Source organism: Zonotrichia albicollis, chromosome 3 (genome assembly GCF_047830755.1).
Source record: "Zonotrichia albicollis isolate bZonAlb1 chromosome 3, bZonAlb1.hap1, whole genome shotgun sequence".
Lineage (NCBI taxonomy): Eukaryota > Metazoa > Chordata > Aves > Passeriformes > Passerellidae > Zonotrichia > Zonotrichia albicollis.
This window is the reverse complement of record NC_133821.1, coordinates 69232520-69259298: the sequence shown is the minus strand read 5'-3', so window position 1 is coordinate 69259298 and position 26779 is coordinate 69232520. Positions and strand designations below refer to the sequence as shown.

The 26779-nt window shown below is 40.2% G+C and overlaps 1 protein-coding gene across 1 annotated transcript in view; it reads right to left on the bottom strand.

The window, feature by feature from the left end:
• The window catches only part of SGK1 (serum/glucocorticoid regulated kinase 1), a 69911-nt gene that overhangs the window by 30494 nt on the left and 12638 nt on the right, over positions 1–26779 (bottom strand). The window contains exon 2 of the mRNA XM_005493889.4: positions 16428–16643. Within this exon, the coding sequence (XP_005493946.1) occupies positions 16428–16643 (216 nt within the window). The remainder of the gene's footprint in view (positions 1–16427; positions 16644–26779) is intronic.

The following is a 26779-nucleotide window of genomic DNA, read 5'->3' as shown; positions in this document are numbered from 1 at the left end:
GGGGACAGAAGATGCATTTTTCTGCAGAAGGGCAGACTGGGCTAACTGAATTTGGCGCTGGGTTAACTGTGTTTTTGAACCAAGGACCTTATCCCAGCCTAAAGCCAAGCTCAGGGTCATAACTGAACATTCTGTGAATCAGAGCTTTTCTGATTCATTGCCTTCAACAGTGCAACCCAGAGCTGAATTTGATGATGTTGGGAGCCAGATCAGTGTGAATGGGACTGGTTGATGTAACAGGAGGAAGGACTGTGTTGTGGTTCACAGGACAGGGCCCCGAGAACAATGAAACTGCAAACCTGCAGTGCAGTGTAAATGCTGCATCAGACAGCAATTCATTATGAATGTACAGCATGCTGAAGCTATATCACCTGTTCAGACAGTGAAAGAATCCTTCCTCTTGAGAAAACAAAGTCAAGGGACAAGCAGCAGTGAAAATCAGCACTTTTCTTACCTATACTTACATGAAATTCATCAGTACTTTTTCTACAGTAGAACTACACTAGTCCAAATAATGCATATAAGTGTTATTTAGACTGATCATTATAAAACAACTAACATCTTTATTTATGTCAGATAGTGGAAATAAAAGCATTGAATAGAACATTTTCTAGAAGCTACATTTTTCTTTCTTAGTTTAAAAATTCGTAAAAGCCAAGATATGAGATCCACGCTTTCTAGCCTCAGATTTTTAAAGTTTGACTTTGGGTTCAGATTTGTATCTGTGTTTTGTTCCATGGGACTGAATAGGAATCTTGAGACCAGACAATGCTTAATGGAGTGGAAATTCAGGTACCTAACTGTAGAGTCAGAAGTAGATGGTACAATGATCTTGTCCAATATTTTGCATAATGTGGCTACAGTATCTTGTCAAAGGTTTATTGCTACCTCACTCCCCTCACCTTTGGCATTTTATGCCTGATTTGAACTTCAGGATTTCCAGTGATGTAAAATGCACCTTTTTTTATATATGAGTTATTTGTTCAACCTTTTTTTTACTTTTTTTCTTATTGATTGCTTTTGCTTGATCTTCCAGTCACAGGGTGCTTTTATATCTTTTCTTTGAAGAGCTTTGTGTTACAAGTGGCTGCTCCATCAGGGAGATATTTGTAGGCCACGGTCAAGTTGCCTCTCAAATTAGTTTTTGATGAAGTCATCGTGGCCCTCTCATCCAGGGTTAAACGATCTTTTTTTTGACACAAGGGAGAAACACACAGAACATTACAGTTCCTACAAAGTAGCAAACAGAGCTATAAATTTGAGCCCTTCCAGTTGACTCACAATAATATGTACCTATATCCTAAATCAAGTTCAGAAAAGAAACCTCCCATTTAATTAACATTGTCTGTATTTTCCAAAATAAGACAAGGTGTAATAGAAACAGAGATCATGTCTAGACTATCCAAAACTGGGACTTATTGCCATATTTCTCTTTTTATGTAGACTACAATTTAACTATCACAAAGAAACTAATGCTTTGTATGCTATAATAAAAATTATAAAATGTGTCTGAAATAATTTGGCGCATGGAATTTAACTGTTAAGTAAACAGTGGCATGAAAATGTGTCTGTATGTGGAGCTCACACAGCACTCACAATGAACAAGGCATGTTGAGTGGGCAGAGCTCCCACATGTTCACAGGGTCTCTCAGAGCTGTGGATGCCTTCCAAGGCTATACTTCCTTGTCTCCCAGGAATCAGACTGAAAGTGTTATAAGACTGTATTTTCTGGTCCTTGCCATCTCTAACCAGAGCAGTCATTCACTTGCACATTATCCCACTCTCATTTACAAACAGTTAATGCAGGAAAGTGAATGTTAACTGAATTCACTGAAGGTTTGGTTAAAGATTTGGGCAAATGTTGGAGTCAGTTCCCAATTTGCCTAAAGTAGTTCTCTGCCATGGGTTGTAAACCCTCAGAAATAATCAATGAACCTTGCATGCTCCCAGCTTGCTTTCAATTGCTTCTGGCCTGAGCAGGGAGCATTTTTCCGTGGATGAGCAAGTGAGATGTCTCAGCAGCAATCACATCTGCCCACAGTGATAATTGTTCTCTGGCTGTTCAGCCACATAGCATCTACCGCCAGGGAGAAGATATGACTGGATTTCGCTTCAGATACTAATTGCGTTTTTTGTGTAGGCAGTTTGCAGACCTTCTAGACTATATTTTCACTCTGTCCTAGGCACTAGTATAGAAAACTGGTTGCAATATTGTTTTGTTCTGTATTTTTCTGTATGTGAGAGGAAATAAAACCAGTGACCACTCATGCAGTGATGTATGCCTTCCATGAGGCAGGGAAAATTGATCATATGTGGCATCTTGAAATACTGAGCCTGAGGATTAATTGGATAATTATCTCAATTTTACAGATGAAAAATCTAAATAACAAAGAGTTTGAAGATTTGTTCAAACTCAAATCTCAGTTCAAAGAATCTGGAATAGGCTTTATTTTCCAATCCTCCAATTCATTTTCATGATGAAGTGATATCCTCTAATACATTCTTACATAAGTATGACAATCAGTTTACACATACAGTGGTGTTTATACCAACAGAGAAGCCCTTTTATTCTGTGTATTTTCTTGATGTTCATCAAGCACTTGGGGACCCTTTTTCCAAGGCTTGTAGTTCTGCTATGTACTCAGATACAAAGGGACTGAAACTCAGTTAAGTGAGACAGTGGATCTGAAATCCTGCCAATAGGATTATCAAGACCTCAAAACTTCATGTATATAGGATTTGCTCAGAAACAGGGGTGAATTACTCAGGAAAAGGGCTAAATTTGTTCCTGGATAATTAGTTTTGTTGTAGCACAGCTCCAGGTCTTTGCAGCTTGGTGAGAGGAGGTAAAGGATAATGGCCCTGGTGTGTGCAGGGTCCACACTGAGTCAGCTGAGATTTATAGCCATTGAGAAAATCAGAACCAATTTACCTGAGGGATTCTGTAAGACCTATAAATCTTCCTGGTATTCACCAGGTTTCTTTTTCCACCCCAAATGCCACCATAGCCTAATCACTTTTATGTCCCCTAGCCCTGTGCAGTGTCTGTGCTGGCAGTGGTGGGGAGCTCCCTACAGTCATCCCTGTCCCCGTGTACAAGGATGCTGGCTGGCACATCCTTTAATCTTGTCTGGAACATAAACTTCTTCATACAGGGCAGATATGCTTGACTGAAGAACAGAAGATGAGGCTGCAGGAGGAGCTGAAATGTACCTGCACCCACCAGCAGCAAGTGCGTGGTGCTCTCACCATCTGCCCTGCTGCATTCCCATTGCCTGGGATGTACATGCCCCGAGGAAGCCAAATGTCACTTGCTCGAGGGACAGCTTCAATGTCCTACTGACTGGGAACTGTTGATATTTTCATAATACTGCAGTTCAGTCCTGTGACACCAAGGTCAAGAACATATTATTACCAGAAAAGATTGTCTACTGTACTTGGGTTTGACCCTTTCTTTTTAAAGTGCCTGATCATTCTACCTTTCTTATTCTCTGCTAAGGAATCATTTGACCTGAAAATGGAAAGGAAATGAGGCTGGTTAGAAGCAGAATGGTTTTGGAGAGTCATTGTCTACCTGTGCTGTACTTGAAATCATATTTCCATTAATTTCTGACAACTCGGTGACATAGTGAATAAATAGTCTTGTTCTCTGTTTAAAACAATGAAAAATTCACTCTGTCTTCATCTGTTACAAATACGTGCAGAGAAATAAAGTAAATTAGCAAAAACTGTACCTTTTTACTTATGTTCATTTATAGTTGCAATGGTTGTTGCATAAATGCTCAGAGGAAGAAATGAAGCAAAGCTGTACAGGAGATGTAAATGGATGTCTAAATAATGCCACTGTTGTATACTGTGTGAGTGCAAAGCTTGAAATGGAATCATATGCAACTATGACAAGCCCATGTTATTCTACACCCATATTTTGCAAGAGGTGGTGGAGGTGAAGTGATGCTGGCCTGATAATGAGGGCAGTGATTGTTATTCACCATTTCAGGTAGAGACACTGAAATTACTTAAATGAATAGGCTACTGCTACGTGAAGGGTATGATTAGCTCTTATCAGTGGGTTTCTTCTGGCTCTCCTGACAGGAGACAAAAGTGGCTGAATAACTCATGCAGCTCATTAGGTAAAATGAAACTCTAAAACTTCATTCTACCCAAAAAATAAAATGAGGGACTTAAGCCATAAAGTTCTGTATGAACATCATTCTTATCTGGATGGATGTTTTTTGCACTGGTCAGCCATGCAGCAATATCCAGTTTGGCTGAAACTTGGTTTCAATAAGATTTAAACCAAATTTTGCAATCCATAATGCAGGTTCTAAGGAAGGAATTAATAGGGCCTGCATGGTCCTTGCAGTCTGGCTTTGCAATTGCAAACAGTGTTAGTTCTGAACATTTGACAGCTTGATATTTGATGCTGTCATGGTTAACAAGACTTGAAGTTGAACAAAAGGGCTGGCCAAAAGTTAAATGTTAAACATCCAACTGCTTGCATGTCCACCGAGCCTGTTGTTGGTCCTTAGCCTCTGCTGCTGTGAGCTGTCCTTAGCCATGTGTTTTGAGAGGTAAGGAAAGAACAAGGTATATTTCACTGCTTATTTCAAATCATAAAAGCACCAAAACAGGACTGCTGGATGTGTTAATACTTTCTCTTTATCTCTGGTCATAGCATCAAGAAAAATGGGATTTGTTAAATAGGAAAATATTTAACACACCTATAAGTGTCAACAATCACTGCAACTCTGAAAAACAGTTGCTCCTGCTTTCAAAGTACAAGTATTTGCTTGCACTCAGTTACCTAATCAGATGTGGGAATGCTGTGGGATAGCTACACATCTCTCTGAAGAAAGTTCCCACTTGTGGTTAGAGTCAGAGATTCAGTTTTTCCACTCCTCCAAAAGATTTATTCAGCATGTAGGTCTTTTCCTTTCCAGCTGTACACAAAACTTTAAAGCAGATGTAACATAAGCAGTGGTCCATCTTTATCTCTAAGACCATCAGCAGGATTAATTGACTTATTAATTGTGGCTTTGGTCCAAGAAGAGCCTATGGTTCTCCCTCAAAGAAATTGAAGCAGCATTCTTAGTGAAATGATAGCATACGATCCCAACCCATCCAAAACTGGCAACAATCATGGTACAGCCAAACAGATTTTGAGGTTGTGACAGAACTGAGTAAGTCTGTTACTATCAACTTCACCACAAGACTGCTGCCAAGACACTGAAAATTCAAAACTAGGCATACACAGCAGTTTCACCGAAAGAAAAATAATATTGACAAATGTTGTATGAAGGCACCATACCTTTTTTCCCCCACGAAAACTCTTTGCAAAACTTAAAGGAACAACGTCCTCTGAAGATCTGCTGACAGTTCATAAAGGAAGCTGTATAGGCCTATATATCCGTAAATATTCCTACAGGTCTTATTTCCACTCTTCTCAGTATTGCTGGAATGAAATGTAAGGAAGAATCAGGCTGCTAATGGCATCCATGGCAGTGATACAATCTGAGTTTTGCAGCAAGAGGCTTGGAGAGTGTCCAAATTGCCTTTTTCCTGTGCTCCTGCAGTCATAGACTGGGGCAAGCGTAGGTTCAGTAGAGATTTCAGCATGTGCTAATGTAGTAAAAACACAGATTCACAGACTACTGCAGCAATTCCATAGCTCTAAGAGGACAAAGGGGCCAAAGATTGCAAACATTGCCACCACAGGCAAGCCTAAGAGGGCAAGGAGGAGCCAGATCTGTGATTAGATTGTCTTCTCAATTGGGTGTGAAATGCCCCACCAAATGCAGACAAAGCCTTGGACTGAAACCGTGACAGTGGCTGTATCTAGTGCAGGAAATGACAGATTTGCTGCTGAGTTTTTTCTTCCAGTTGTGCCAATAATGCACAGGACCCTGGAAGAGGCATGTTGTAATGGAGGAACCACCACCTGAGCATAAAAATCTTTTACGGTGTATCTGTGCCTTCTAGGGATGAATTCCCAGATCCTGACCTTCAGAGTCCACCCCAAAACTATAGTGTGGAAAAAAAAAAAGCAGTACTTTATCAGGGTGGAACTTCGGCAGTATCAAAGTTCATAATCAATGCAACTATTGATATTAAATGGTGGTTTTGACACATTAGAAATATAATAAGCATAGTTACCTGACATGCTGAATTTGAAAAACAAAAGCCACCCTCAGAGACAGCTGAAACTAAAAACTTTATAACGTCTCAGTGATGCATATGAAAGCAAAACTAAACAGAAAAACCCTGGACTCCAATTTTGACAAAAAACCCCTGGTGATTGAAGTACACAGATGTCTGAAATTCTTCCAGTTTTAGTAATCGGATTGTAAAGGTACTTTTCTTTTCAGATATATGATATTTATCTTGACAGAGTTTACTCAACAGCTTCATTGTTCCATGTGTTTCCCTTTGGTGCTTTGAAAAGAAAGCTAGTTTGTTCTTTTCATCTGTAGCCATTCCCTCAGTAGCTGTCATTTATTATGTAGAAAAAAGGATTGTGTTGCATTTCTGTATGCATTTGGCTTTGCATGTAGCTATATTTTTCTTTCAGTAAATGTATCTTGGGGCTTGGGGAATTGTTTTGATGAAAGGACAGCTTTTTAAGCCAAAATATCTTTATCTCTCAAAAAGCTTCAATTGCTGCGGGCTAGATTAAAAAAAATCCTTAAGAAACCAAACATCATCATCTTAATGAAAGCTAGCTTTTAGACATCAACCTTCTAGGGTATAATCTGTAACTCTGGGTGTATAGGAACCTCTATAGGTACCTCTTCAGCAGCACTAGGTGCTTCACAGTTAACAACAGCCAATATCTTGACAACCGAGGGAGAAATATCAGCTATCTAACTTCTGCCTTTTAAGACTGGCTTTTGAAAAGCTTTTTAAGAGCACCAATCCCTATTTCTGTCTAATAGACCAAGCCTGTCAACAAATGCTCCAGTTTTGACAGGTCCTTCTATCCTATAGAAATCAGATCTGTTTCTCCTGCCTTCCATGAGTCTCCTTGGAATAGGGCTGATGGCAAAACTTGGCCACTCTCAAGAATGAGACCTTTAGGAGGCAGGGAGGAACTGGAGCTTTCCTTCCCACCTGCACTTCATCCCACAACCCCTTAATACTCAAATAAGGGGTTTCAGGAAGGCAGCCCAGGGTTCAACAAGCTACAGGGTTTTGTGTGTGCTCTAACAGTGATGCAGCTGCAAAGGGTGGCATTCACAGCATCCTCCAGTTTCACCTGGACAAGGTGTTACCAGCTAGTAGTTAGAAGATGCTTTGGGAGTAGAAAAGGTGTTTGTCTTCCCCTAACAGATCTGAGTTACCTAAATCGTAGTCCTCAGATTTCCACTTCACACTCTCAGTAATAATATGCGGGAGGAACCCTCACTCCATCAGCTTATCTTCAAGGGCAAGAGTGGATCCTACCACATCCTCTTCAAGACCATTCTTAATCCTTCTTCGTGGCTTAGAGAAATAAATCCAACCTCTTTTTGTCTTTTCTATTTGCTTGCTTAGCCTATTCTAAAGCACTTAGGTATGTGCAAAATTTAATCATGTAACTGTAGGGAATGGATTCTACTCCAGAACAAAGAAAGATGTTATCAAGTGCTACCACACCACTTGTCAAATGTTGATTGGAATAAACACATTTGTATGTTGTTTTGGTTTTACTTCTGTCTGTAAGTCCACTTATCTGCAAAAAAATTCTTAGTTTCACAGGAAAGCAAAACCCACATGGTTTCACATGACAGCTCACACTTTAGGATTTCCTAATTAAAAGGGTTAAATTCTTTTTAAGTTCCTTTAAACTGGCATTTCTAATCTCTTGAATTCCCATGGGCCTGATTCCTTCCAGTTTCATATGACTTCTATAGACATCAGATGAGGTGACACCTACCCCACAATTCCCCTGAGCTCTGTCTCAGGAACATTTGATATTTTTTTTCCCCCTATGAAATGAATTCTCCAACTTATGCAAGACTATAATGGGATTTTAAAAACAATAATGTCTTTTCTAGGAGGGCTCCAAAATAATTTTGAGAGAGTGTGACAGTTTTGAGCCTGAGCAGAGTTTCTATTCAGTTTAAAGGTAAATGTTAATATGGTGTCATACAGTATAGGCCAAACAAAGTCTTTGTGCAGCTGCACTGCTGCTTTGGAAATAATTATATTTCCATTAATGCAAATGGCCAAAAAAGTTGATTTATCATGCATCTGTCAAATCCAGAGAGTGCATTACAGAAACTCTTTTAGAACATCCTGAGCTAACTATTCAGAAGGATGAAAAGATTTCACAAAATGGAAACTCTATAATTAGACATAGAGCAAGCACACTGTATTAAGAGAAGAGACACTGAGGAGTCCTGGGGTGTGGATTCCATTAAATTACCTTAAATGAGCAGCATTGTAGGCACTGTATTGACTAATATAATAGGATTTACAGAATACAGGAGTTTACAATATGGAGTTCTTTGCCAATTATAACCTCTTTGTGCAAAGAGGAAAATTGTACATAAGAGGTTATCTGGAACTTCTAGACAGAAAAATAGTGATACCTGTTGATAAAATGCAAAGGAATGCAACCTCTCCAGTGCTAAGATGAGGAAAAAATTGTTCACTGTGTTACTGGCACTGACCAAGGCACTTGGGGTGTCTTGTCTGGTCTGAGACTTCCAGGGGTAGACACACTGGGGCACACAGAGGAGCCAGAGGAAGAAACTAAGTTTTCTTTAACAAACTTGTTTCGGGGTCAGGGATTAATTTCTTCAGAGAGAAAGGGCACACAAGACCAGCCCTTGTCAATGCTCAAAAGCACAGTCTAGGCAGGCCATGGGATGTCTTTTGGTGGGGAGGGGTGCACACAAACTGCCCAGGGGATGCCCTCAGCTACTTTGCAGATCTAATCTTTAGCTATCTGTACGTGGTCTTAACAACACATATATGAAAGAGTTTGTTTTATCTGTAGTGCTGTTACTCTTTAGGAGAGAAGTATCAATTGCCTGTCAGATTGTTTTTATGACCTTGTCACACAGCGCAACAGACTCCTTTGTTTATCTACTGTGAAGCACGGGATTATCTTCAAAATGAGCTGAAGCAATGATTACAAGATGGGCAATAAACAGATTAAAATCAAACTCTAGTTGAGAACAGCAACTCCAGTTGTTCCTGCTAAATAGAACCTTTGTAGACCAAAGGAATCTAGCACAGCATTTGACTGACTGGGGAAAAAAATTCTTTCAAACTAACTGCTTTTTTTACTGGTCTTGTCCACTGTATTCTTTGATATCAGATACTAAGTATTACCAGAAGCTGGATTCTGGAGAAATGCAGAACATTCTTCAATTCTAGTGAGAAAAATCTCTTGGCCTCATGAGGCTGACGAGTTGATAATCAGAAATGAGCTTTGTTTGTCTTGCGTGACAGAACAAAATTAAACAGAAATTTGGTCGACTGTGTTTGGCCCAGATTCCTCATACCCACTCTGCTGTGTATTTTTGGGTTACTACCACCAGTGGAGAAAGGAATACTTTTCTCTCATCTTGCTGACTGTCAGCAAAGTCTTTTGAATCTCTGACTCAAAAAGAGTGCTAGATAAAAACCATATTAAAAGAAAAAATAACTTAAGAAAGAGAGAGAAATGTCATTTCCAGTTCAGGTATTATGGAAACCCCATGGAAAGAATAATAAATCATTTTCCAGCTATAGCTATCCCCAGGGAAAACACTTGACAGCTTCTTTAAAATAAGAAATACTTTAATTATCTTCAGTAGTGTTGAACCAGCATTCAGAAAGAAGGAGAACATGTTTTTAGATTTTGATATTGACTTGTCCAATTAATTTACTAAGTCTGTGGCACTTGAACAGACCTGTGATGGATGTACAAATGACTGAGTGCCTCACTGCGTTTTTGTAAAGCAGATGATTGATGTATCCCATAATTTCTTTGAGCCATGGAGATGATTTATATGCTCTGTGCTGTATAGACATTCTCTTTGTCAGTTGGGACTGTGTAAAACCCCCCACAGGCAATTGTCTGCTATTCAGTCTTTCCCATTCACTGAAATTACACATAATTTTAGCCTGTGCATTTATAAACTATGCTTTGCCATTTCCATTTGAAAATGCCTTTGTGCTAAACATTTTTGACTTGTCTAAATAAATATTATCCATAATAACCCTATATCAATCCATTACAAACCCATGTAACTACGTACTGCATTGAGATTGAATCCCTGAAACAAAGCCTGTTCCCACCTCACTCGTGTGATGCTTTCACAGCTGATACTCACAGCTGCAGAGAAATCTGAGCTACAGAGAAATCTGTGATTGTTTCATTTTGCTAAAGCTATAGGATCTGCAATAAAATAATGTTTGAGTGCCTGGTCTTCATATATACAGATGATCAAATTCCAAAAGCACAGAGACCTATTGGCAGGTAAATAAACCTGTAGTTATGGGGGGAGGTAAGTATTCAAATGAACTCAATTCCAAATTCCATCAAAACCTCATTAGTGACACATTTATATCATTAGCTGAAAGAGCTTTAGTGTAGTCAGCTAGAAACAACTATTTAGGAAATAGCTATAAGCTCTGCTGGTGAAAAATGGCTTTTTCATTAGAGACTGTCAATTCTCAGGATTAAGCTGCAACTTTGAGTTGTGATGATTCAGAAAAGACACACTTTCTACAAGCAGAAACTGCAGAATGAATAGAAGTACAAAATACCTTCTTTACTGTTCTAATTGCTCATCTTGAACCACTTTATTCTCTAAAACTCTCTTTAATCTTCAGACGGTGCTACAATACATTACTGGAACAGCGTATCAAGTCTGGATTCACTTGTAAGTGAAAAATGGTGACAGAAGCTGTGGAGTTCCAGTGGTTGTGGATTCTGAAGTTAAATCACATGTAGTATAGAACTATTTCCTTTACTGGTTTTAACATTTTCTTCCTTAGGATTATGTTGCAAGTGTCCTTCTCAGTATAACATGGAGCTCTGAAAAAGGTTGTCTGATTGATTGGCTCTCTGTGTGTCACTTTTATGAACACAAGGGGCAGTTTCCCAGCTCAGTGAGATAAGCCTCCATCTTCCAGTCTTAGGGGCCATAGCAAAACATACCCTGGAATCTGGAGTAACCCTCTGTAAGGGCAGGAATATTCTATGCATGAATATATTAGACTTCAGCTAGATGCCACTAAGTTTGACTCTTCTGTTTTGGAAGACAGTTGCATATCCCTGTAGCTCTTTATATTTAAAGTTTGCTTATAATATGAAGTATTTTATACAAGGTTTTCTTGTTGTTTCTCTGCTTAAATGGGAATTTTCCAGTTGTTTTTAATTTTCCCTTTCCAGACCTATTTCTACTTTTCAATATTACCATGGAGCTGGCAAATAAAGCACCATAATTTTTCTGGAATGATGTTAATTTTTTTTTTCTGCCAGGTCCTTGTCCTGGAAGAAGAACAAGAAGGGACAAAAGAGAAGCCTAAACTCATCAAGATAATCTTCATAAGTCTTTCCTAAATCACTGCATGAGGCATCCCATCAAGACAACAAAGCTCACATCAATGTCAGTCTGAGCAATAGGCTTAGAGACCATTTGATTCTTTGTCTGTCCTTTGCTCCTTGAAAACGTCTTTCCAAAGGATCCTACTTACCAGAGTCTCTGACAGACACTCCAAAGTGGATTTCATTCTATAAATGAAGAAAAGAAGGAGATAGCCTGCTCTGCAAGGCCTTTCAGAGGCATGTGTTGCCCTGGTACTGCTGCTGTCACCCACAGTAGATGTATCTATTCCACATCCTCCCCATGTCTCTCCATACGGGACAGAAGCAGACTCCGTGGATGGAGGGCTGTACTCCTAAATGCAAGCACAGAGTGTCTGCTTTGCTGAGCGTGGGACTGACCTGAGCCAAGCTACTTTCTGTGGCATCCAGGCTGCCTTCTAGAATAATCACACTTAACTCAAGACCCTGCAGGGTGTACTGAGTAGTTATAATTATTCCATCAAAGTGCATTACTGTGTTTCTGCCTCTATCAAGTGTAATCTGCCATCAGGCTATTAATTTGCCCAGGTTTGCTGGAGCCTCTCACAGTCCTCTCCAGACTTGATTTCACTGAACAATTCTGTATTTCTGCTACCCAAGCTTCCTTTTTAAAATCTACTTTTCTTTTCCAAATTGTCTTTTATTGTGGCACTTCTCACATGTATTGGTTCCAGGAGTATTTTTGTCCCGTACTGGGCTTTCAGGATTTTCATTTCCTCTGTTGTGTATGTGCATATGTTAGTGTATTAACTAGTACTTACCAGGGAGTAAATCACAGGGTGCCTCATTACCAAGGCGGATCATTAAATGTAGGAGGGTTATTTATCTAAAATGTGTGAGAAAACCATATTTCCATAAAAATCCCACTCAGACTTGTCACCAAACTCTTTCTTTATGGAGAGCTAGTCAGATTTTTTCATCCCCACATTTTTCTAGTCCATTAAAAGGCATTAATTTTTATGATGCCCCTTTATGCAAAATGTTTCATCTGAAACATATTCTTACCCCATCTCAAAGGAAAGTTTCTAGGAGCTGTGTGTTACTTGTGGGAGAGATTTGTAATTAGAACTATCTCAAATAGCTGTCCAGCCTTTGGCTTGGGTATATTTCTTTCGGTATTCCTCATCTCTGAAGCAAGACTTGAAATATGGTTAAGTGCTGAAATCTGACTGAATTCAAGGGTTCTTCTATTCACAGGATCCTTGAGAGACTTTCAGTAGTAAAATTAATTCCTGCTATGGATCTAATAACACGGTCCAAAAGTGTCCATGAGAGTAATTAACTCCCACTAAGCTGAAAAGGACTTATCCAAAAAGGTGGCAGCACTGAATTCCCTGCAGCCCTAATTAAGATTCTCCTGGTGCTCCTTCACAGAAGACAGTGGGCATGGATGGACTGCCGTGAGTGGAAGAAGACAAGGCAACTGCCTCAGGAGCCTCCATCTCTTCCCCATCGCCTGCCCCACGGACATGATAAGAGGGGATGAAGAGATCCAAACGTGGTCCCTGATGTGGGGATGGCCCCTCCTGGGGCTGCTGGGTGCTCACCCTGCTCAGCACCCCTGAGTGCCCCGTCTATCACACAGCCACGGCCGTGCTGGACACGCTCCTGGCCAGCTGAAGTCACGTTGCCTAAATGGAGTAAAGGCTTACTGGGCTCGCCCTTTCCCTCCTCCCACCTCTTAGCTAGGGGCTGCACAGGGCTTTTGTCTGGCTGTGGAAAGAAAAGACGGCTCTAGACATTCAAGGCTTTGGTCTCCTAGATAGAGATGTGTCTGTGGTGCTTCAGGACAGACGCTAGCTGATGGATAGGGCAGCAGGAGATTTTTTAGACAAAGAGGAAAGAACAGAACAAGCCTTGAACCTAGCTCTTGGCTCTGAGAAAAAAAAAAAAAAAGGAAGAAAGATATTTTGAGCTCACTAACAAGGTCCTATATTTTGCTTATTTAGAGAAAGGTCTGAAACAAGGGCATAACAATACAGTGTAAGTGGAATACACAGGTCATGCAGAACAAAAAAGAATTTTATATGTGTGTGTGTGTGCATGTGAGTATGATTTGCTTCTTATAATCCAGCTTGGTAAACCCTCACCTGAGAGATTGAAATCACACCCAGTTTTCACCATATTTGCCTCTCCCTATTTAGCAGACTGCAATGCAACTCTAAGAGATGGGTTGCCTGCTCTTTCAAAACCAGCTTACTCACACGAGGTATTCATTACACAGCATGGTAATTTATTTTGAAAGCAAATTTACCCTCTTCATCAAGCCAGTGAGTTATGTGCAACCTGAACTATGCAGATAGACATGGAAAAGTGAGGTTTGGTTATTGTAAATCACTACCCTGGCAGTGGTCCAAGCTCTTAGGTCTTCAGCTGTTACACTAGTAGAGCAGATATAAGCTCCCATATAACTAATCCACATCGGTTACAAAAAACAATAATATACCTATGTAAGCCAGTCATGTGAAAATTAGCATGATTTTCTGGCAATGCTTGGTAATTATCTAGTCCACTGTAAGCAAAGCAGAAAAATAAAATCATAAAAATGCAGAGATTATACACTATCGTACAAATAACAGAGGAGACTTAATAGAGGTTACATCAGTAATAATTTTTATAAATTCCAGCTGGCACATGCGTTAATAGAAAAGCCTGGGGAAGTGGAAATGAGAGTATATATGAAGAAAAAAATCATTATTTAAAATACTTTTAGTTTCAAAATAATCTTATTTACACTATGTCAATTTTTAAAGACTCCACTACCTAATTACAATCACAGTAAACAAGCAGTAATGAATTTTTCCCTTGTTCTGTACTGGAAATAAGAATAGGAATACAGACACGTGTCCCCTTGGGTGATGTGTTTTAATCAGGTTGGTTTTTATAAGGCCTTTTTCAAACTGATCAGAATAGCCTGAAGCCTGTCAGAAAAAACATGTTGCCTAGAATAAGCCTTTAATAATATTTCACAGATGATTTGTTTTTGAGTTAATTTGCCCTTGAGCAAAAGAACGGGGTCAGGAGGACCCTTGTATGGGTTGGTGTTGAGCACAGCACAAAGGAACTATAATCATGATACCAGTACCTGGTTGCAGTACTGAAAAACAGAGAAGGAAGAGCAGTGGAGAAAAAGAAACAAGAGTTATCCAGGAGAGATGACTGGCACAATCCAAGCTCCCTGCTGATTTAACAGAGATCACGTTCTCGTTCTCTTCTCCTTGAAATATAGAACTGTCTGTTGAAGTTCATTGGCTTAAAGTGAGGGGAGTTATTTCGCACTTGATGCAGCTTGTGCCAGTTGTAACCCTCGAACAGAATCTCACCCAGAAACTCTCTTTAAACTCTGGAAAGGTCACACACAGAACTCCTTCAGCCTTTATTATTGAAAGCTTCCTCCTGGTTCTACTGTAGAGAAAAAGGCAGTGACCTTACATTTAATCACATCAAGGACTCTGTGCTTTAACTTACTTAAAAGATTCCTTATGCAGGAAAGCTTTATCCAAGAAGTCTTGTGCCAGATAATGATGTTTTTAAAGCAGCGTGCAAAATACCTCCCTTGCTGCAAACTCCAGCTGCTGAGTAAGCAACCTCTCCACTGCCTGCAGAAAGGAGACAGCAAGAGAGGTCCAGGGGAATCTGCATTCAGCCAAATCTACCTCACATGCATGTGAAACCTAATGGAAATCAGTTGTGAGGCCCTACAGCTCTGCAGGAGTACATGTGATTTACAGCAGGGCAAAGAATTTGCAGAATCCTGCTGTCTTTGGTGCTTTCATTTTTTAATGCTTCAGCCTGAGCAAAATTAATCTTCTTAATGAAGTAAAATGGAGGAGTAATTAGCTCCTTCACTTGCACATGTTTAACCACAATGCCTTTGCTGGGTTTCAGAAGTGCACAGGACTTCCATTTTCACCTGCTGCTTGGATATCCCTGTTTAAAAATGCAGCAAATGTAGCTTGAAAAAAATGTTTCTGCTGTGAGCTGTATGCTAAGGCTCTGATAAATGCCTTGTCACATTTGCTCTGCTTTGTACTTGGAAAGATTCTTATTTGTTTGCTTTTATGTTTCTACAACTCTCTCCTTTTTTTGCACACCATTTCCAGGCAAGGGATAATTCTGTCAGGGATGACAGACTCTGCTGAAAACTTTCTGTTCTGCATTTGGCTTTTCTCCACAGGGATTATGTGGAGCTGAAGAATGAAAAAAAGGTGCAAAGTTTGCCTCAGAAAATCCCCTTCTCGACCATTTAATCTCAGCCCTCACAATTTTGCCATCTTCACATCTGTGTGTAATTGCCCTGCACTAGATGAGGAATAGTGTCATCTATTACATACTAACATGACTTGAGGCAAAACAGGGTTTCCCTTCTCCTAAAAGACCCCCTGAATAGTTTACCTCCTGTTTGGGAAAACTCCCTGAGCCAAATTTTAATTTCTAAAAAGAAAGCTAGATGTGGTTTGGGGGGTAGAGGGGATGAAGGTGGTCTTGTTGGACAGCAGGGAAAAAATTAGCAAGTCTGGGTCCTTTTCACTATCTTGGAAAGATAATATCACCTATTCTCACCCCAGTTTCTGTAAAACAGGGAAGTAATATTTATTATTATTGCTAATCTGTTCAAATACTATGAGAGGGCATCACAGCACTTTAGTGAAGAGTCTTTTCTTTTCCATGGACACCAAATTTCAAGGTAGAAAGCAGAGCCCAGATGTGCACAACAGCCTTGGTCAGTAGAGTTTCAGGTTTTGGAACATCCTTTCTCTTCCAGGGGCACAGAGTCTCTTAAATACGGGAACATTTTAAGTACAGACCTGTTGTCAGCACAAAACATGTAAACAGAGTTTGGGGGGAGGAAAGAGTGGCTTACTTTGCTGTTTCTCTGGCTCTCCCAGGAGCAGGACTCGGCCTCCTGAGGAGCAATCCCTCGCTGGAAAGGGTGGTCACTCAGGCAGGTCTGGCAGAAGGGAGGCTCCAGCTCTGCATCCCCTGCAGGTAAATTCATCACAGTGGGCCCCGGGTATTTGAGGCTGGCATGTGGATGCTTCTCAGCGTTGACCATCGGGCTCTTAATCCACCTTCGTACCTGCCAACACAGGAAGAGATTATGGACTCTCTTTGCTCTACAGCTGTTGGGAGGGCAGCACAGGGTTTCCAGTGAGGACAGTAGCACAGATTGGGGTAAATAATCAGGTATGAGGATCAGGATCAATTTTCTGTAGGAAAAAGTACCAGGGGAAGTCAAGGTGAGCATACATCATCATAGCCAGGCTCTTAATGCTGAGAATTTTTAGCTGATTTGTGCAACTCTGCCATAAGTTTATCTACAACATAAAGGCTTATAAATATATTGAAATATGCAGTAGACTGCTAAAAGAGAGTGATAACTAGCCAAAGCAAGTATTTCCAGCCTAAACAGCTCAGTTTCCCCATGAGAAAAAGCAGACTGGTTTTGCAGGAATAGAATTGTAAGACTTGCTTTCTGCAGTCCTTTCTTTCAACAGCAATATCATCTCCTGTATCATCTCTGACTTCATAAACCACCTGAGCCTTTTCTGTGCCTCCTATCACTCCATTCAAGAGTCAGTTTCTCTTGCTGACCTGCCCCAAATTTTGACCCTGACTCCTCTAACCTGGCATCCCCTGCCTTCTCCTCATCTCTGCAGCTTCCCAGCCAGGACCCAGTGCACTGCAGTAGGAAGGACACTGGCTACTGCATAATGCACTGTGCTGGCAGGGCACGGTGTCAGCCTTGTGCACTTTGTTTGCTTTTGCTTTCGCTTCTGTGACTGTCTCTTTGATGTGAATCAACAGTATTGGGCTTTCTGAGACATTAAGTGAGGAGAGACCTCTCTGAGCTCTTTTTTACAAGTTATTTTGCGCTGTGAAAGCAATAAGACCACTATGTGAGCTGTGGTATATTTGCAATGAATCTGATCAGAACTCTGTAGTTAGAGTGCAAAGGATGGACAGGGATGTCTCAGGACAGACTGTCCCATCTTGGAGGGGGAAGGCTGAGACAGCCAGGGCTGGCAGCCCAACTGTCCTATTGAAAGGATGTAATCTCTTTCCTCTGGGATCCCTGGCCTCAGCAGCTCCATTCTTCATTAAGAGATGATATTTGCCATTAGAGGATGCTTTACATCAGGAAAAAAACCTCATTTTATCTTACATTAGTCACGAGCAGGATGGCAAGTTCTTGATTAACAGTGGAAATCTATATCACAGCAACTGGTAACCAGGATCATGCATGATAAACAAACAGAATGAGACATCTCTGACTGGCCTTCTGCTGGTGACTCCTCCATGAGCAAAGCGCCCGCTCTGCTGACCTGCCGGAAATCTCCAACATTAGGAAAATTTCTCTTTCCTCTCTATGGAAACCAAGCAAATAGATTTCCTTCTGTGGGCAAATGAGCTGCTTTCCAGTGCATTCTCCATTTGCATTTTTTAGTGTCAGTTCATGTGGATAATATTACCCTCTACATCCATGCTCCGGAGCATCCCCACAAAATATCCAGACTGCTTTAGCTTCAGATTGATGGGTTGAAGTTGTAGGGGGGAGGGATTATTTTTTTTCAGATTTAATTTCAACAAATATATAGAAACTGATCTTTTAACCCAGGCAGTTTTTTTGGGGTTTTTTTTTAATGTATTTTTGCCAAGCATAATTGATTCTGTGATTGTTAAGCATATCATTAAATATATTATTCTCCCCAAATAAATACACAGTTATGTGTCTTGATCTAATTTCAGATTTTGGTGTGTTGAAAATAATTATTATATTTATGGTAAAAACAAAACAAAAAAAAAAGCTTGATTTCCCAGTGTAGTTTTATTACAGGAAACATTCAATATATTTAATGATTCTGAAAGAAGTAAATGTTGAATTTGTTCTTTTCAATATATACCTGGTGGTCAGTTAAGTATTTTCTGACCTGGTTCTGCCTTTTTTCCTCAATATCCTGCAACTTCAGTCATTTCACTATTGGTGCACACAGTGTGCAGAAATGTGCATGATTAAAGAACCAAACTGACAGCAGAAAAGGACTGGGGCTGCAATGAGCTGCAGGTTCAGTCTTCCTTAAAATTCAGGAAACATAGGCCAGTCTTTTGCTTGAGACTCAATTGCATATGGAATTCACATGTAAATGTGAATCTAAGGTTTCATTAAGACCCTATGATATTTGGTTTTGTGATATCAAATTAATGACATTTGCAGTGATACAGTTAAACAATCATTCCTATTGTAACCTCACCTGTTTTTTCACTCTCTTGTGTTTCCATTTACATATCTCTAGCCTTCCTGTGTATGAAAAAGCATTCAATATGTGACCTTGGTGCTCCTGATACACCAAAATGTGTTGGTATTGAATGATCTTGTAGCTGTACCTTTTAATGGCAATGAAATATACATTCTGCAGTATAATTATCATAAATTAAAAATTAACCACTGGTGCTTTAATGATGAGGGAAAGTAACACAGAGTGCATTTTATGAAGCTGCACACACCAGAATGTAGATGACATTTCTCTCTCTAGCATCAGCAAGTGGTTCCTGAGCTCACACTGAATTCTGAATAATTTTTCTTTATTTATTATTTATTCCAAGCTGACTCCTGATTTTAAGCCAGATACACATCTTTTTTTTATGCATTACATATTGCTGTTTAAAAATGTTGGGCTAAACCAAAGTTTTCACATGATAGGTCCATACTATTTATATATTATGGCCTGTACTGAGAGATGAAAAATAAGCATGATCATGAACGCTGCTCAACAATATGAACTCTGGTCATATTGTTGTTCTGTTGAATGAAGCAGAGCTCTGGGGAAACTAAGGAGAAAAAATTTCAGGAGAATCCAGCTTTGAGATTGAATGAACCAGCATGATTGTTGGGTTTTTTTTTTTTTTAATGGTTGGAAGAAGTTCCAATAGGTTAGCACACCCACAAATGCACTGTCAGAGGAGAGCTTTAAAAGTAGTTTATCTTCATTAAGTCGGACAAAGTCCAGGTTCACGTACATCCAGTCCAGGACGCCGCGCTGACTCAGCAAGACACGCATAACATTTCAATAAACTTAACTGAGTCACTCTGAAAAGCAATGTACAATCAACAAACACCAATAGGAACCCAGGGCCTGCACAGCTGAGCCCAGGGAAGTTGTTTTCCTTTCCCGTGCAGCCTTTGCCCCCGAGTGAGGCGCTCCTGGTGCCCGCCCACGCGCCCGGACCTGCCGCGCTGGGGCTGGGCTCTGCCAAGGAGCAGCGGTGCCAAGGAGCTCTGCCAACGCCCAGCGTGCCGGGCTGCTCCCAGGGCTCGCCTGCATGGATGGGCTAAAGTCTGCTCTGCAGTCACGAGCCACCTAAACGCACATCCAGCCCTTGTGTGGGCAGCTTGGGTCAGAGTTGTGGTGGGTTTAATTAGTTCTGCAGCCATTTACTCCACTTATCTGAGTTAAAATTTCAGGTTTTATTTCGAATTGGGAGGTTCAGGAGGACTTTAATGACATTCAACTCCTCTAATTTCGCTTCTTTAACTAATTCAGACTAATGCCCCTCAGTATCCCTTTGCAGACAAACCCTACATTTGATTTTGAAATAAGATTGAGTAAAATGCACAGAAGAGTGTAGAAAATTCAATGATTCACCACTGACTTTCAACATACATCCATGTCCAAAGTCATTGAAAACACTGATTTGAAAGTAGGAACTGGCAGCAACTTCATAGCAGCAAGGTCAAGATCAGACTTTGGAAGAAAACCAATTTCCCTGGCCATTGCTATGCAGGTCTTGGGCTTCTATTGATACTTGTAGATTATATATTACTTTTCAGAGGGCCTCAGTTAAGTTTATTGAAGTGTTATGTATATGTATTAGTCACTGAATTGTAAGTCTACACTATAGGCTTTTGTCTAGCTTTAACCTTAATAGACTTCAAAGATTTTTTGAGGTTTTAATATTTACATTTACATTAGACAAGTGCCTTAGATCTATAGCTCTGTTTGACTTGGGCTATCTTAAATGTCACTAAGGGATTCAAAGTGCAAAGGTTCATTTCTTTTTAATTCACTTCCCCCCAAAAAAATCCTACACTGGATTGCACAAAACGTAAAAGAATTTTAAAGAAATTTCTCAGAGTTTCTTCCCTGATTTGACAAATTAAGGTTAACAAGTAGCAGATGATAATTTGCTATTTAGGGCATCATGTGATCACAGAATCATGGAATGATTTGGGTTGGAAGGGACCTCAAAGATCATCTAGTTCCAATCTCCCTGCTGTGAGCAGGGACACCTTCCTTATGACAAGGTTGCTCCAGGCCCCATCCAGCCTGGCCTTGAACACTTCCAGGGATGGGGCATTCATAACTTCTCTGGGCAATCTCTTCCAGAGCTTCACCACTGTCATCATGAAAATTGTCTTGCTAATACCTAATTTAAACCTCTTTCTGTGTGAATTTGGTCCTTCTCCTGTCACTACATGCCCTTGTAAAAAGCCTCTCTTTACACTTCCTGTAGGGCCCCTTCAGGTGCTTGAAGATGCTGTAAGGTCTCCTCAGAGCTCAAATAGCAACGTGCTAAGTGCATAATTCTTTGTGGCACTGTAAGGAATATCTTATTATTCAAATACATTATTTTTTTTAATTCTTATCAAGATATCCACTACCACTAAATAAACTAGACCCTGCTCCTACCTGCAGGAAGTAATCCTCCTCTGAACTTCCTCTGACAAGTTCTGTACTTTTGTTTCCAAAACAAGGCCCAGCAATTTCATCCACCATTATAGAGTATAAGCAGCAGACTCTAAATGTGTCTGAGATAATCAGCTTTAATATAACTACTTATTTGAATAATTTCTTAAAATGAAGAGTTTTGAGGTTGTCAAAGCAAATAATTTTAACTTTTCCAAAATCAAAACTTTCACATTTTCAAGTCAAATGACAATTTTTAAATTTCTTTTTATTTTCTTTCTTTTTATTATTGTTTTTTATTGATACAGGACAAATTATTTGGAAGAAATGCAGTCAACTTCACACTCACAGACTTTCATGACTAGGAGTAAACACTTCTCCACCCTGCCACATTTTAATTTTTTTTTCTATTGGTGGTTCTGTTGGACCATCAAAGGAGCTCTGGAAGTAGTCAAAATTGTTTGGTATTTCTGGCATTTCTTGCAATGATAACAAATAAAATTGATGAAAATTTTCAAGAACAGTGAGTTTTTTCAAGAAAAGTGAGTTCAAAGGAATGTTCTGCACCCTTCTAATCTGTAGCCATGTTTCACTAATCCCAAACTAAATTGAAATGCGACTGTTGCTAGAGAGCAGCTCTAAATACCCTTTTCCCAGCCATGGCCTGAAGAATTGTTGAAAGGTCCACAAGTATTTTTTAAAGGCTCTTTATTTTCTGAGCCTTGTTTTCTCAAGTTTCTTTGTTTGCTTTACTTTCTAAAAACATGATATCCAACAGTGATAATCTTAGACTCGAAAATTACCAGATGTAATTAAATAAGATTTGCCAAGTTCCAGGGTTTTTTTTTTTCACTCCTGGTTTGTCCTGTTATGTAATAGCAAACAGATAAAGCTTTTAATTTCATATGGCTCAGTTGTCAATGGCATCAGTCGACTCAGCACATTCTGCACTTTAATCGGTTATCCATAAGCCAGTCCCCATCACTGCAATTATGAGGAATGTTTTCCATGAGAGAAGCACCAGCCTGTTCCCCGGAGCCTCTACCAATGCAGATGTGGCTCTTGCTCAGAGGACAAAAGATGCCAGTGGCACCAGTGACCATCTTGGAGCATCCTCCCTATCTCTGGAGGCTCTGAAAAACCTGGTGTTTCACAGGACAAGATGAGCTTCTTTTCTGGCTTCACAGCTGAACACTCGACCTTCAGAACTGATGAATACACAAGAAAAGAGAAGGCAGGTTATGCAGGGACATAATGTCTTGCAAGATTAGGTCCTTTGTAATTGTGGCCGTCACTCCACTGCACTAAGCCCCTGTGTCTGATGTGGGCTGTGGATTTTAGAAGGATTTGGCAATAAGGTGGGAAGATACATATCCTGGAATAATATTTGTGTGAAAGAAAAACAGCGTAAGATTGTAGACAAATTTGATAGGCCATTAGATGTTTAAAATTGAAGACATTTGCTGAGGACTGAGCATAAACTGGATGATGGAATGGCTTGAGGAGAACTGTGGGAAAAACTGCTTGGAGGACCAGTACTATCAGACAGTTCTCAATGAAACATCACACCCATCAACACAATAGTATCAAATGTAATCTGACAGCCTGTGCAACCCTGTGCTCTGTGCAGCAGCATTTTCTCATTCTGAAACTTTGGACGGGTTTTTTTTCATATTTTTGTGGGAAATTGGAATAAACCACTCTGTGCCCTTGAATTTTTCTGTACTTAAATGCCATTCTTCGTGAAAGTTTGTTTGCATCAGTTATGGGTTATTTTGGCTCTTAGTCAGCTCCTTTGCTCTGCATGTTGAATTTCAAAGTCTCTGGATATTCTTTTCCCTGCCGGACAAAACCAAACGCCTCTGAGTGTGATCTAGGTCAGTGTATGCGCCTGTGTTTGAGCTCTGCCTCCCTCTGATATCAAATGTACATTCCCCCTTCTCCAGTTGCTGTTCATCTGATCCCTTCTTTCCTTTTCCTGACGTTATCTAATTGCACCCTGGACAAGGATTTGAATTTCATCTATTATGTAAACCCGAGGTGGACACAGAGCTCTTGGAATCATCTCCCCCGAAGTCTCGAGGGCGACTGTCAGGAAACCTATTTAAATTACAATTAGGTAGATTAGGGAATGAAAAGCTCCATTGTTCAAACTGTATACAGTCATCGACTTGAGTGGAAAGTGGTAAACGAGAGGCAGGCTGATTAATGCCCCGACTGAGATCCAGCGCTACTCTCTAGCTGACTCTGACATTTAATTTGTCATGTCCCATGGGAAATGCGGCACAGCAAAAGAATCACTTTGTCAAATCACCTCGAGCTATTTTTTTTCCCTGCAGATCCCTGAAACACACCACTTTGTTGATTAATAATCACATTTTATTTTAAAAGGGAAAGTGAAGGGCAACTCGCTGCATAGTCATCATTTGCTGCTTTCCCTGCAAAGCCGAGAAGCCGCTCGCTAAAAAGCAGACAGAGGCCAAATAGCAGAGCACTTTGTTTCTGTCCGAGGCTGGATGTACATGCCTTGGATTCAAGGAGAGTTTAGTCCTCCAGCTGTGCCAGTAAAAAGGTTACCTACATGTGAGGGGGATCTGGGGAAGTACAGATTTGCCACAGCTCGGGATGGAGAAGTGCAGGGAATGTTCTTCACAGGAGCCCCAGCACACTTTGGTATTGCAAGGGAATATACAGCATCTGGCAGAAATCACATCTATCCAAGGGAAGGCACAGCAAATATTTCAGTACTTGTTGTTGTCATCACTTGCAATGTTAACACATCAAGTAAATAAGGCAGATTTTTATGATCTTAAGTGTGAATGACATGTCTCCGGGCCACAGAAGAAAGTCGGCAAAGGCAAGATTCTTAAAAAAATATATGTCAACATGTGACTGCATTCAGGCACTAATCCCAAAAGTTGATGGGTACCAAAACGACTCCAGGAATCTGGAGTCCTCTAAGTATGGGTTTAAATATTTCTGCTGAACAAGTGGTAAATCATGTAGTTCAAGGCATGAAGAGCAGCAGAAAAGTTAGGCACATCAGTATTGTAAATAACTACTGTTAATGGGCACAGTGCAAACTGCCTGGTTGATTTTCCTGTTCCAGTAAATGGGAAAGCTCTTGCCTGCTCTAGTTGTGCAGGAGAAAGTTTGCAAAACCCACATCTCACATTAATAGCTAAATTAACTTTTGCAATGCCCTCACACTGTTTTTTTGTAATGTGGCACCAAAAAATTATAAACAACTGAATAGGCACCACTTAGAATTTTCCTCTTTTGCTCCCTCTCATAACCTTATAACAATTGTTAGTGTCATGGGATTCTTCTCTCTGTGAATAAATAAATAGCTGATGTGTTGGAATCAGGTAAGAGCTCTTGGATCAATTGCAAGCACTGATGGCACTTGTTACTACACGAGATGGGACAATAGATTCATTGTCCCTTCTGGTGTATAAACACCCTCTGCGTATTATGTCAAAGAGCAAAACAAAACAAAATGGGCTTTATTGTGTATGTGCAAGTGTAATCTTTCCAGGCTACCAAGTTAAAATGCTTTTCATCTAGATCAAATAAAAACAACACGAACAATACAACCCGAAATCCTGTCCAAACAGTCTGAGGCTGCTCTCTGGTACCTTCTCTTCTCTACTCTGTGTTTTATGTGAGCAATGCCAATTGTCAGTAAGCCTAGGAAACACTTATTTTAGCTCCTGCTTTCATAAACACCACATCCCACATCTATTAGTCAAAGGCTCAAATCAGTCTGCAGGGTACTGTGAGCATCTGATCCAGGCACAGGAGCTAGGGAATGCATGGTTGGATGTGAATGGCAGCAAAGGTGGGTGAATGAAAAAATTCCAGGCAAAACAAAGATACCTCAGTGTACATTTTCTCCATCTCAGTTTCCTGATGCAATGGTTATTTTGCATCCTTCAGTAATCTGGGCTGAAATAGCCCAGCATTATAAAGTTTAACTGCAGAGCAAGAATAATGACTGCAGTGGCAGAACATTATGGATGACTGGTTACAGCACCAAGTCCCATTCAGTAGTCATTCTTAACTATTCAAAAGCTTCATACTGTCAGAGCAGGGAAGCATATTTTGTGTGGCCTCTAATTAATAACTTCCCTATTTCAAATTTGAGCCTAACTCTACAGTTTACTAATCTCCTTTAGATCTGGCAGAAGGTGACCCTTCTAATTTATTATATAACTTTTCACAGCATCCTAATTTTTGTCAATCTTTAAAGCAACCAGGACCACTAGACGAGCTGATTTAGGATGCCTGGTCCTTCTGGCCCTGTGAGAGAGACATGCCAAAATATTCACAGAGCTGTGAGACAGACCATACACCTTAGAAAACTGCAGTATTCCCAGAGGGGTTCCCAGTGAAAGATGCCAGTAATTTTTTAGATATCAGCCTTTGACAGGTCCCTGGGACCTGGCAGCAGAGACTTGTGCTGTGCAGGCCCATGTGTATAGTGGCATGGCAGTGCCATGGGGGACTTGCCACAGCCTTGGTCGAGCCCCACTTGAGCACTCTGGGGCTGTCCTGTCATCTATCAGACTGGGTAACACAGACAGGCAAATGTCCTTGCTTTTCTTTTCCAAGTCAGGAGATACTGAGTAATAGAATCACAGAATAGGTTTGGGTTGGAACAAACCTTAATGATCCTCCAGTTCTCAGCCCTCTGCCATGGGCAGGGACACCTTACACTTTACTGGGTTGCTTAAAATGTCCCATGCCACTCAAATCAGTCACTTCTAAATGGCATCCCAGCTGAGATGCAGTGTGCAAAACACCAATAAATTTCTATCAGGATCTAAAAGATTGTTTTATTCCAAACCATACAAGAACTTATGACTTAAAAAATCATTATCAGCAGGGACTTAAGCTAGGAGGAGGATTTATAGTTCAAGTGTTTTGATGAATTAATTCATTGCCAAATGTGACCAATTCTTATAAGAAAATTCACTGATTTTCATCACTGATTTTTTCCCCACTAGGATGATAAATTGAACTTATGGAAAGCAGACCACTTGATACATACTCTGTCACTGTAGGAGAACATATGGTCCTGAATAATTTGAAAATAAAACATACATCGTCGTCTAGCAATTGCACAGACTGAAAGTAAACCTCCTTCATACAAGAGACTCTTTTGAGGTTAAAATTTGTTGGTTAATGATTCAAAATTTTCTGTGCATGATATTCTTTCGATATATGTAATAAAATCTTAGGCTATCTGAAAGATGGACCAAATGTTTATAGCATTTCTTGCTCCAAAAGCTGCCAGCAACATTTATTTATAATCCCACGAGGAGAAAACTATTATTTTCTAGTTACATTTCAATCTACTCTGAAATCTGCTTGAATTTCACCAAGCTTCCCATCACTCTGTGGTGACTAGATGCCTCCTCCATTTGAGAAATAGGTCTTACAAGTCCTCCTCGGAGAGGGGGAAATGACTCAGTGCTTCAAAAACAAAACAGCAAACACAAGATGAACTAACAAATCTGAAACCCCA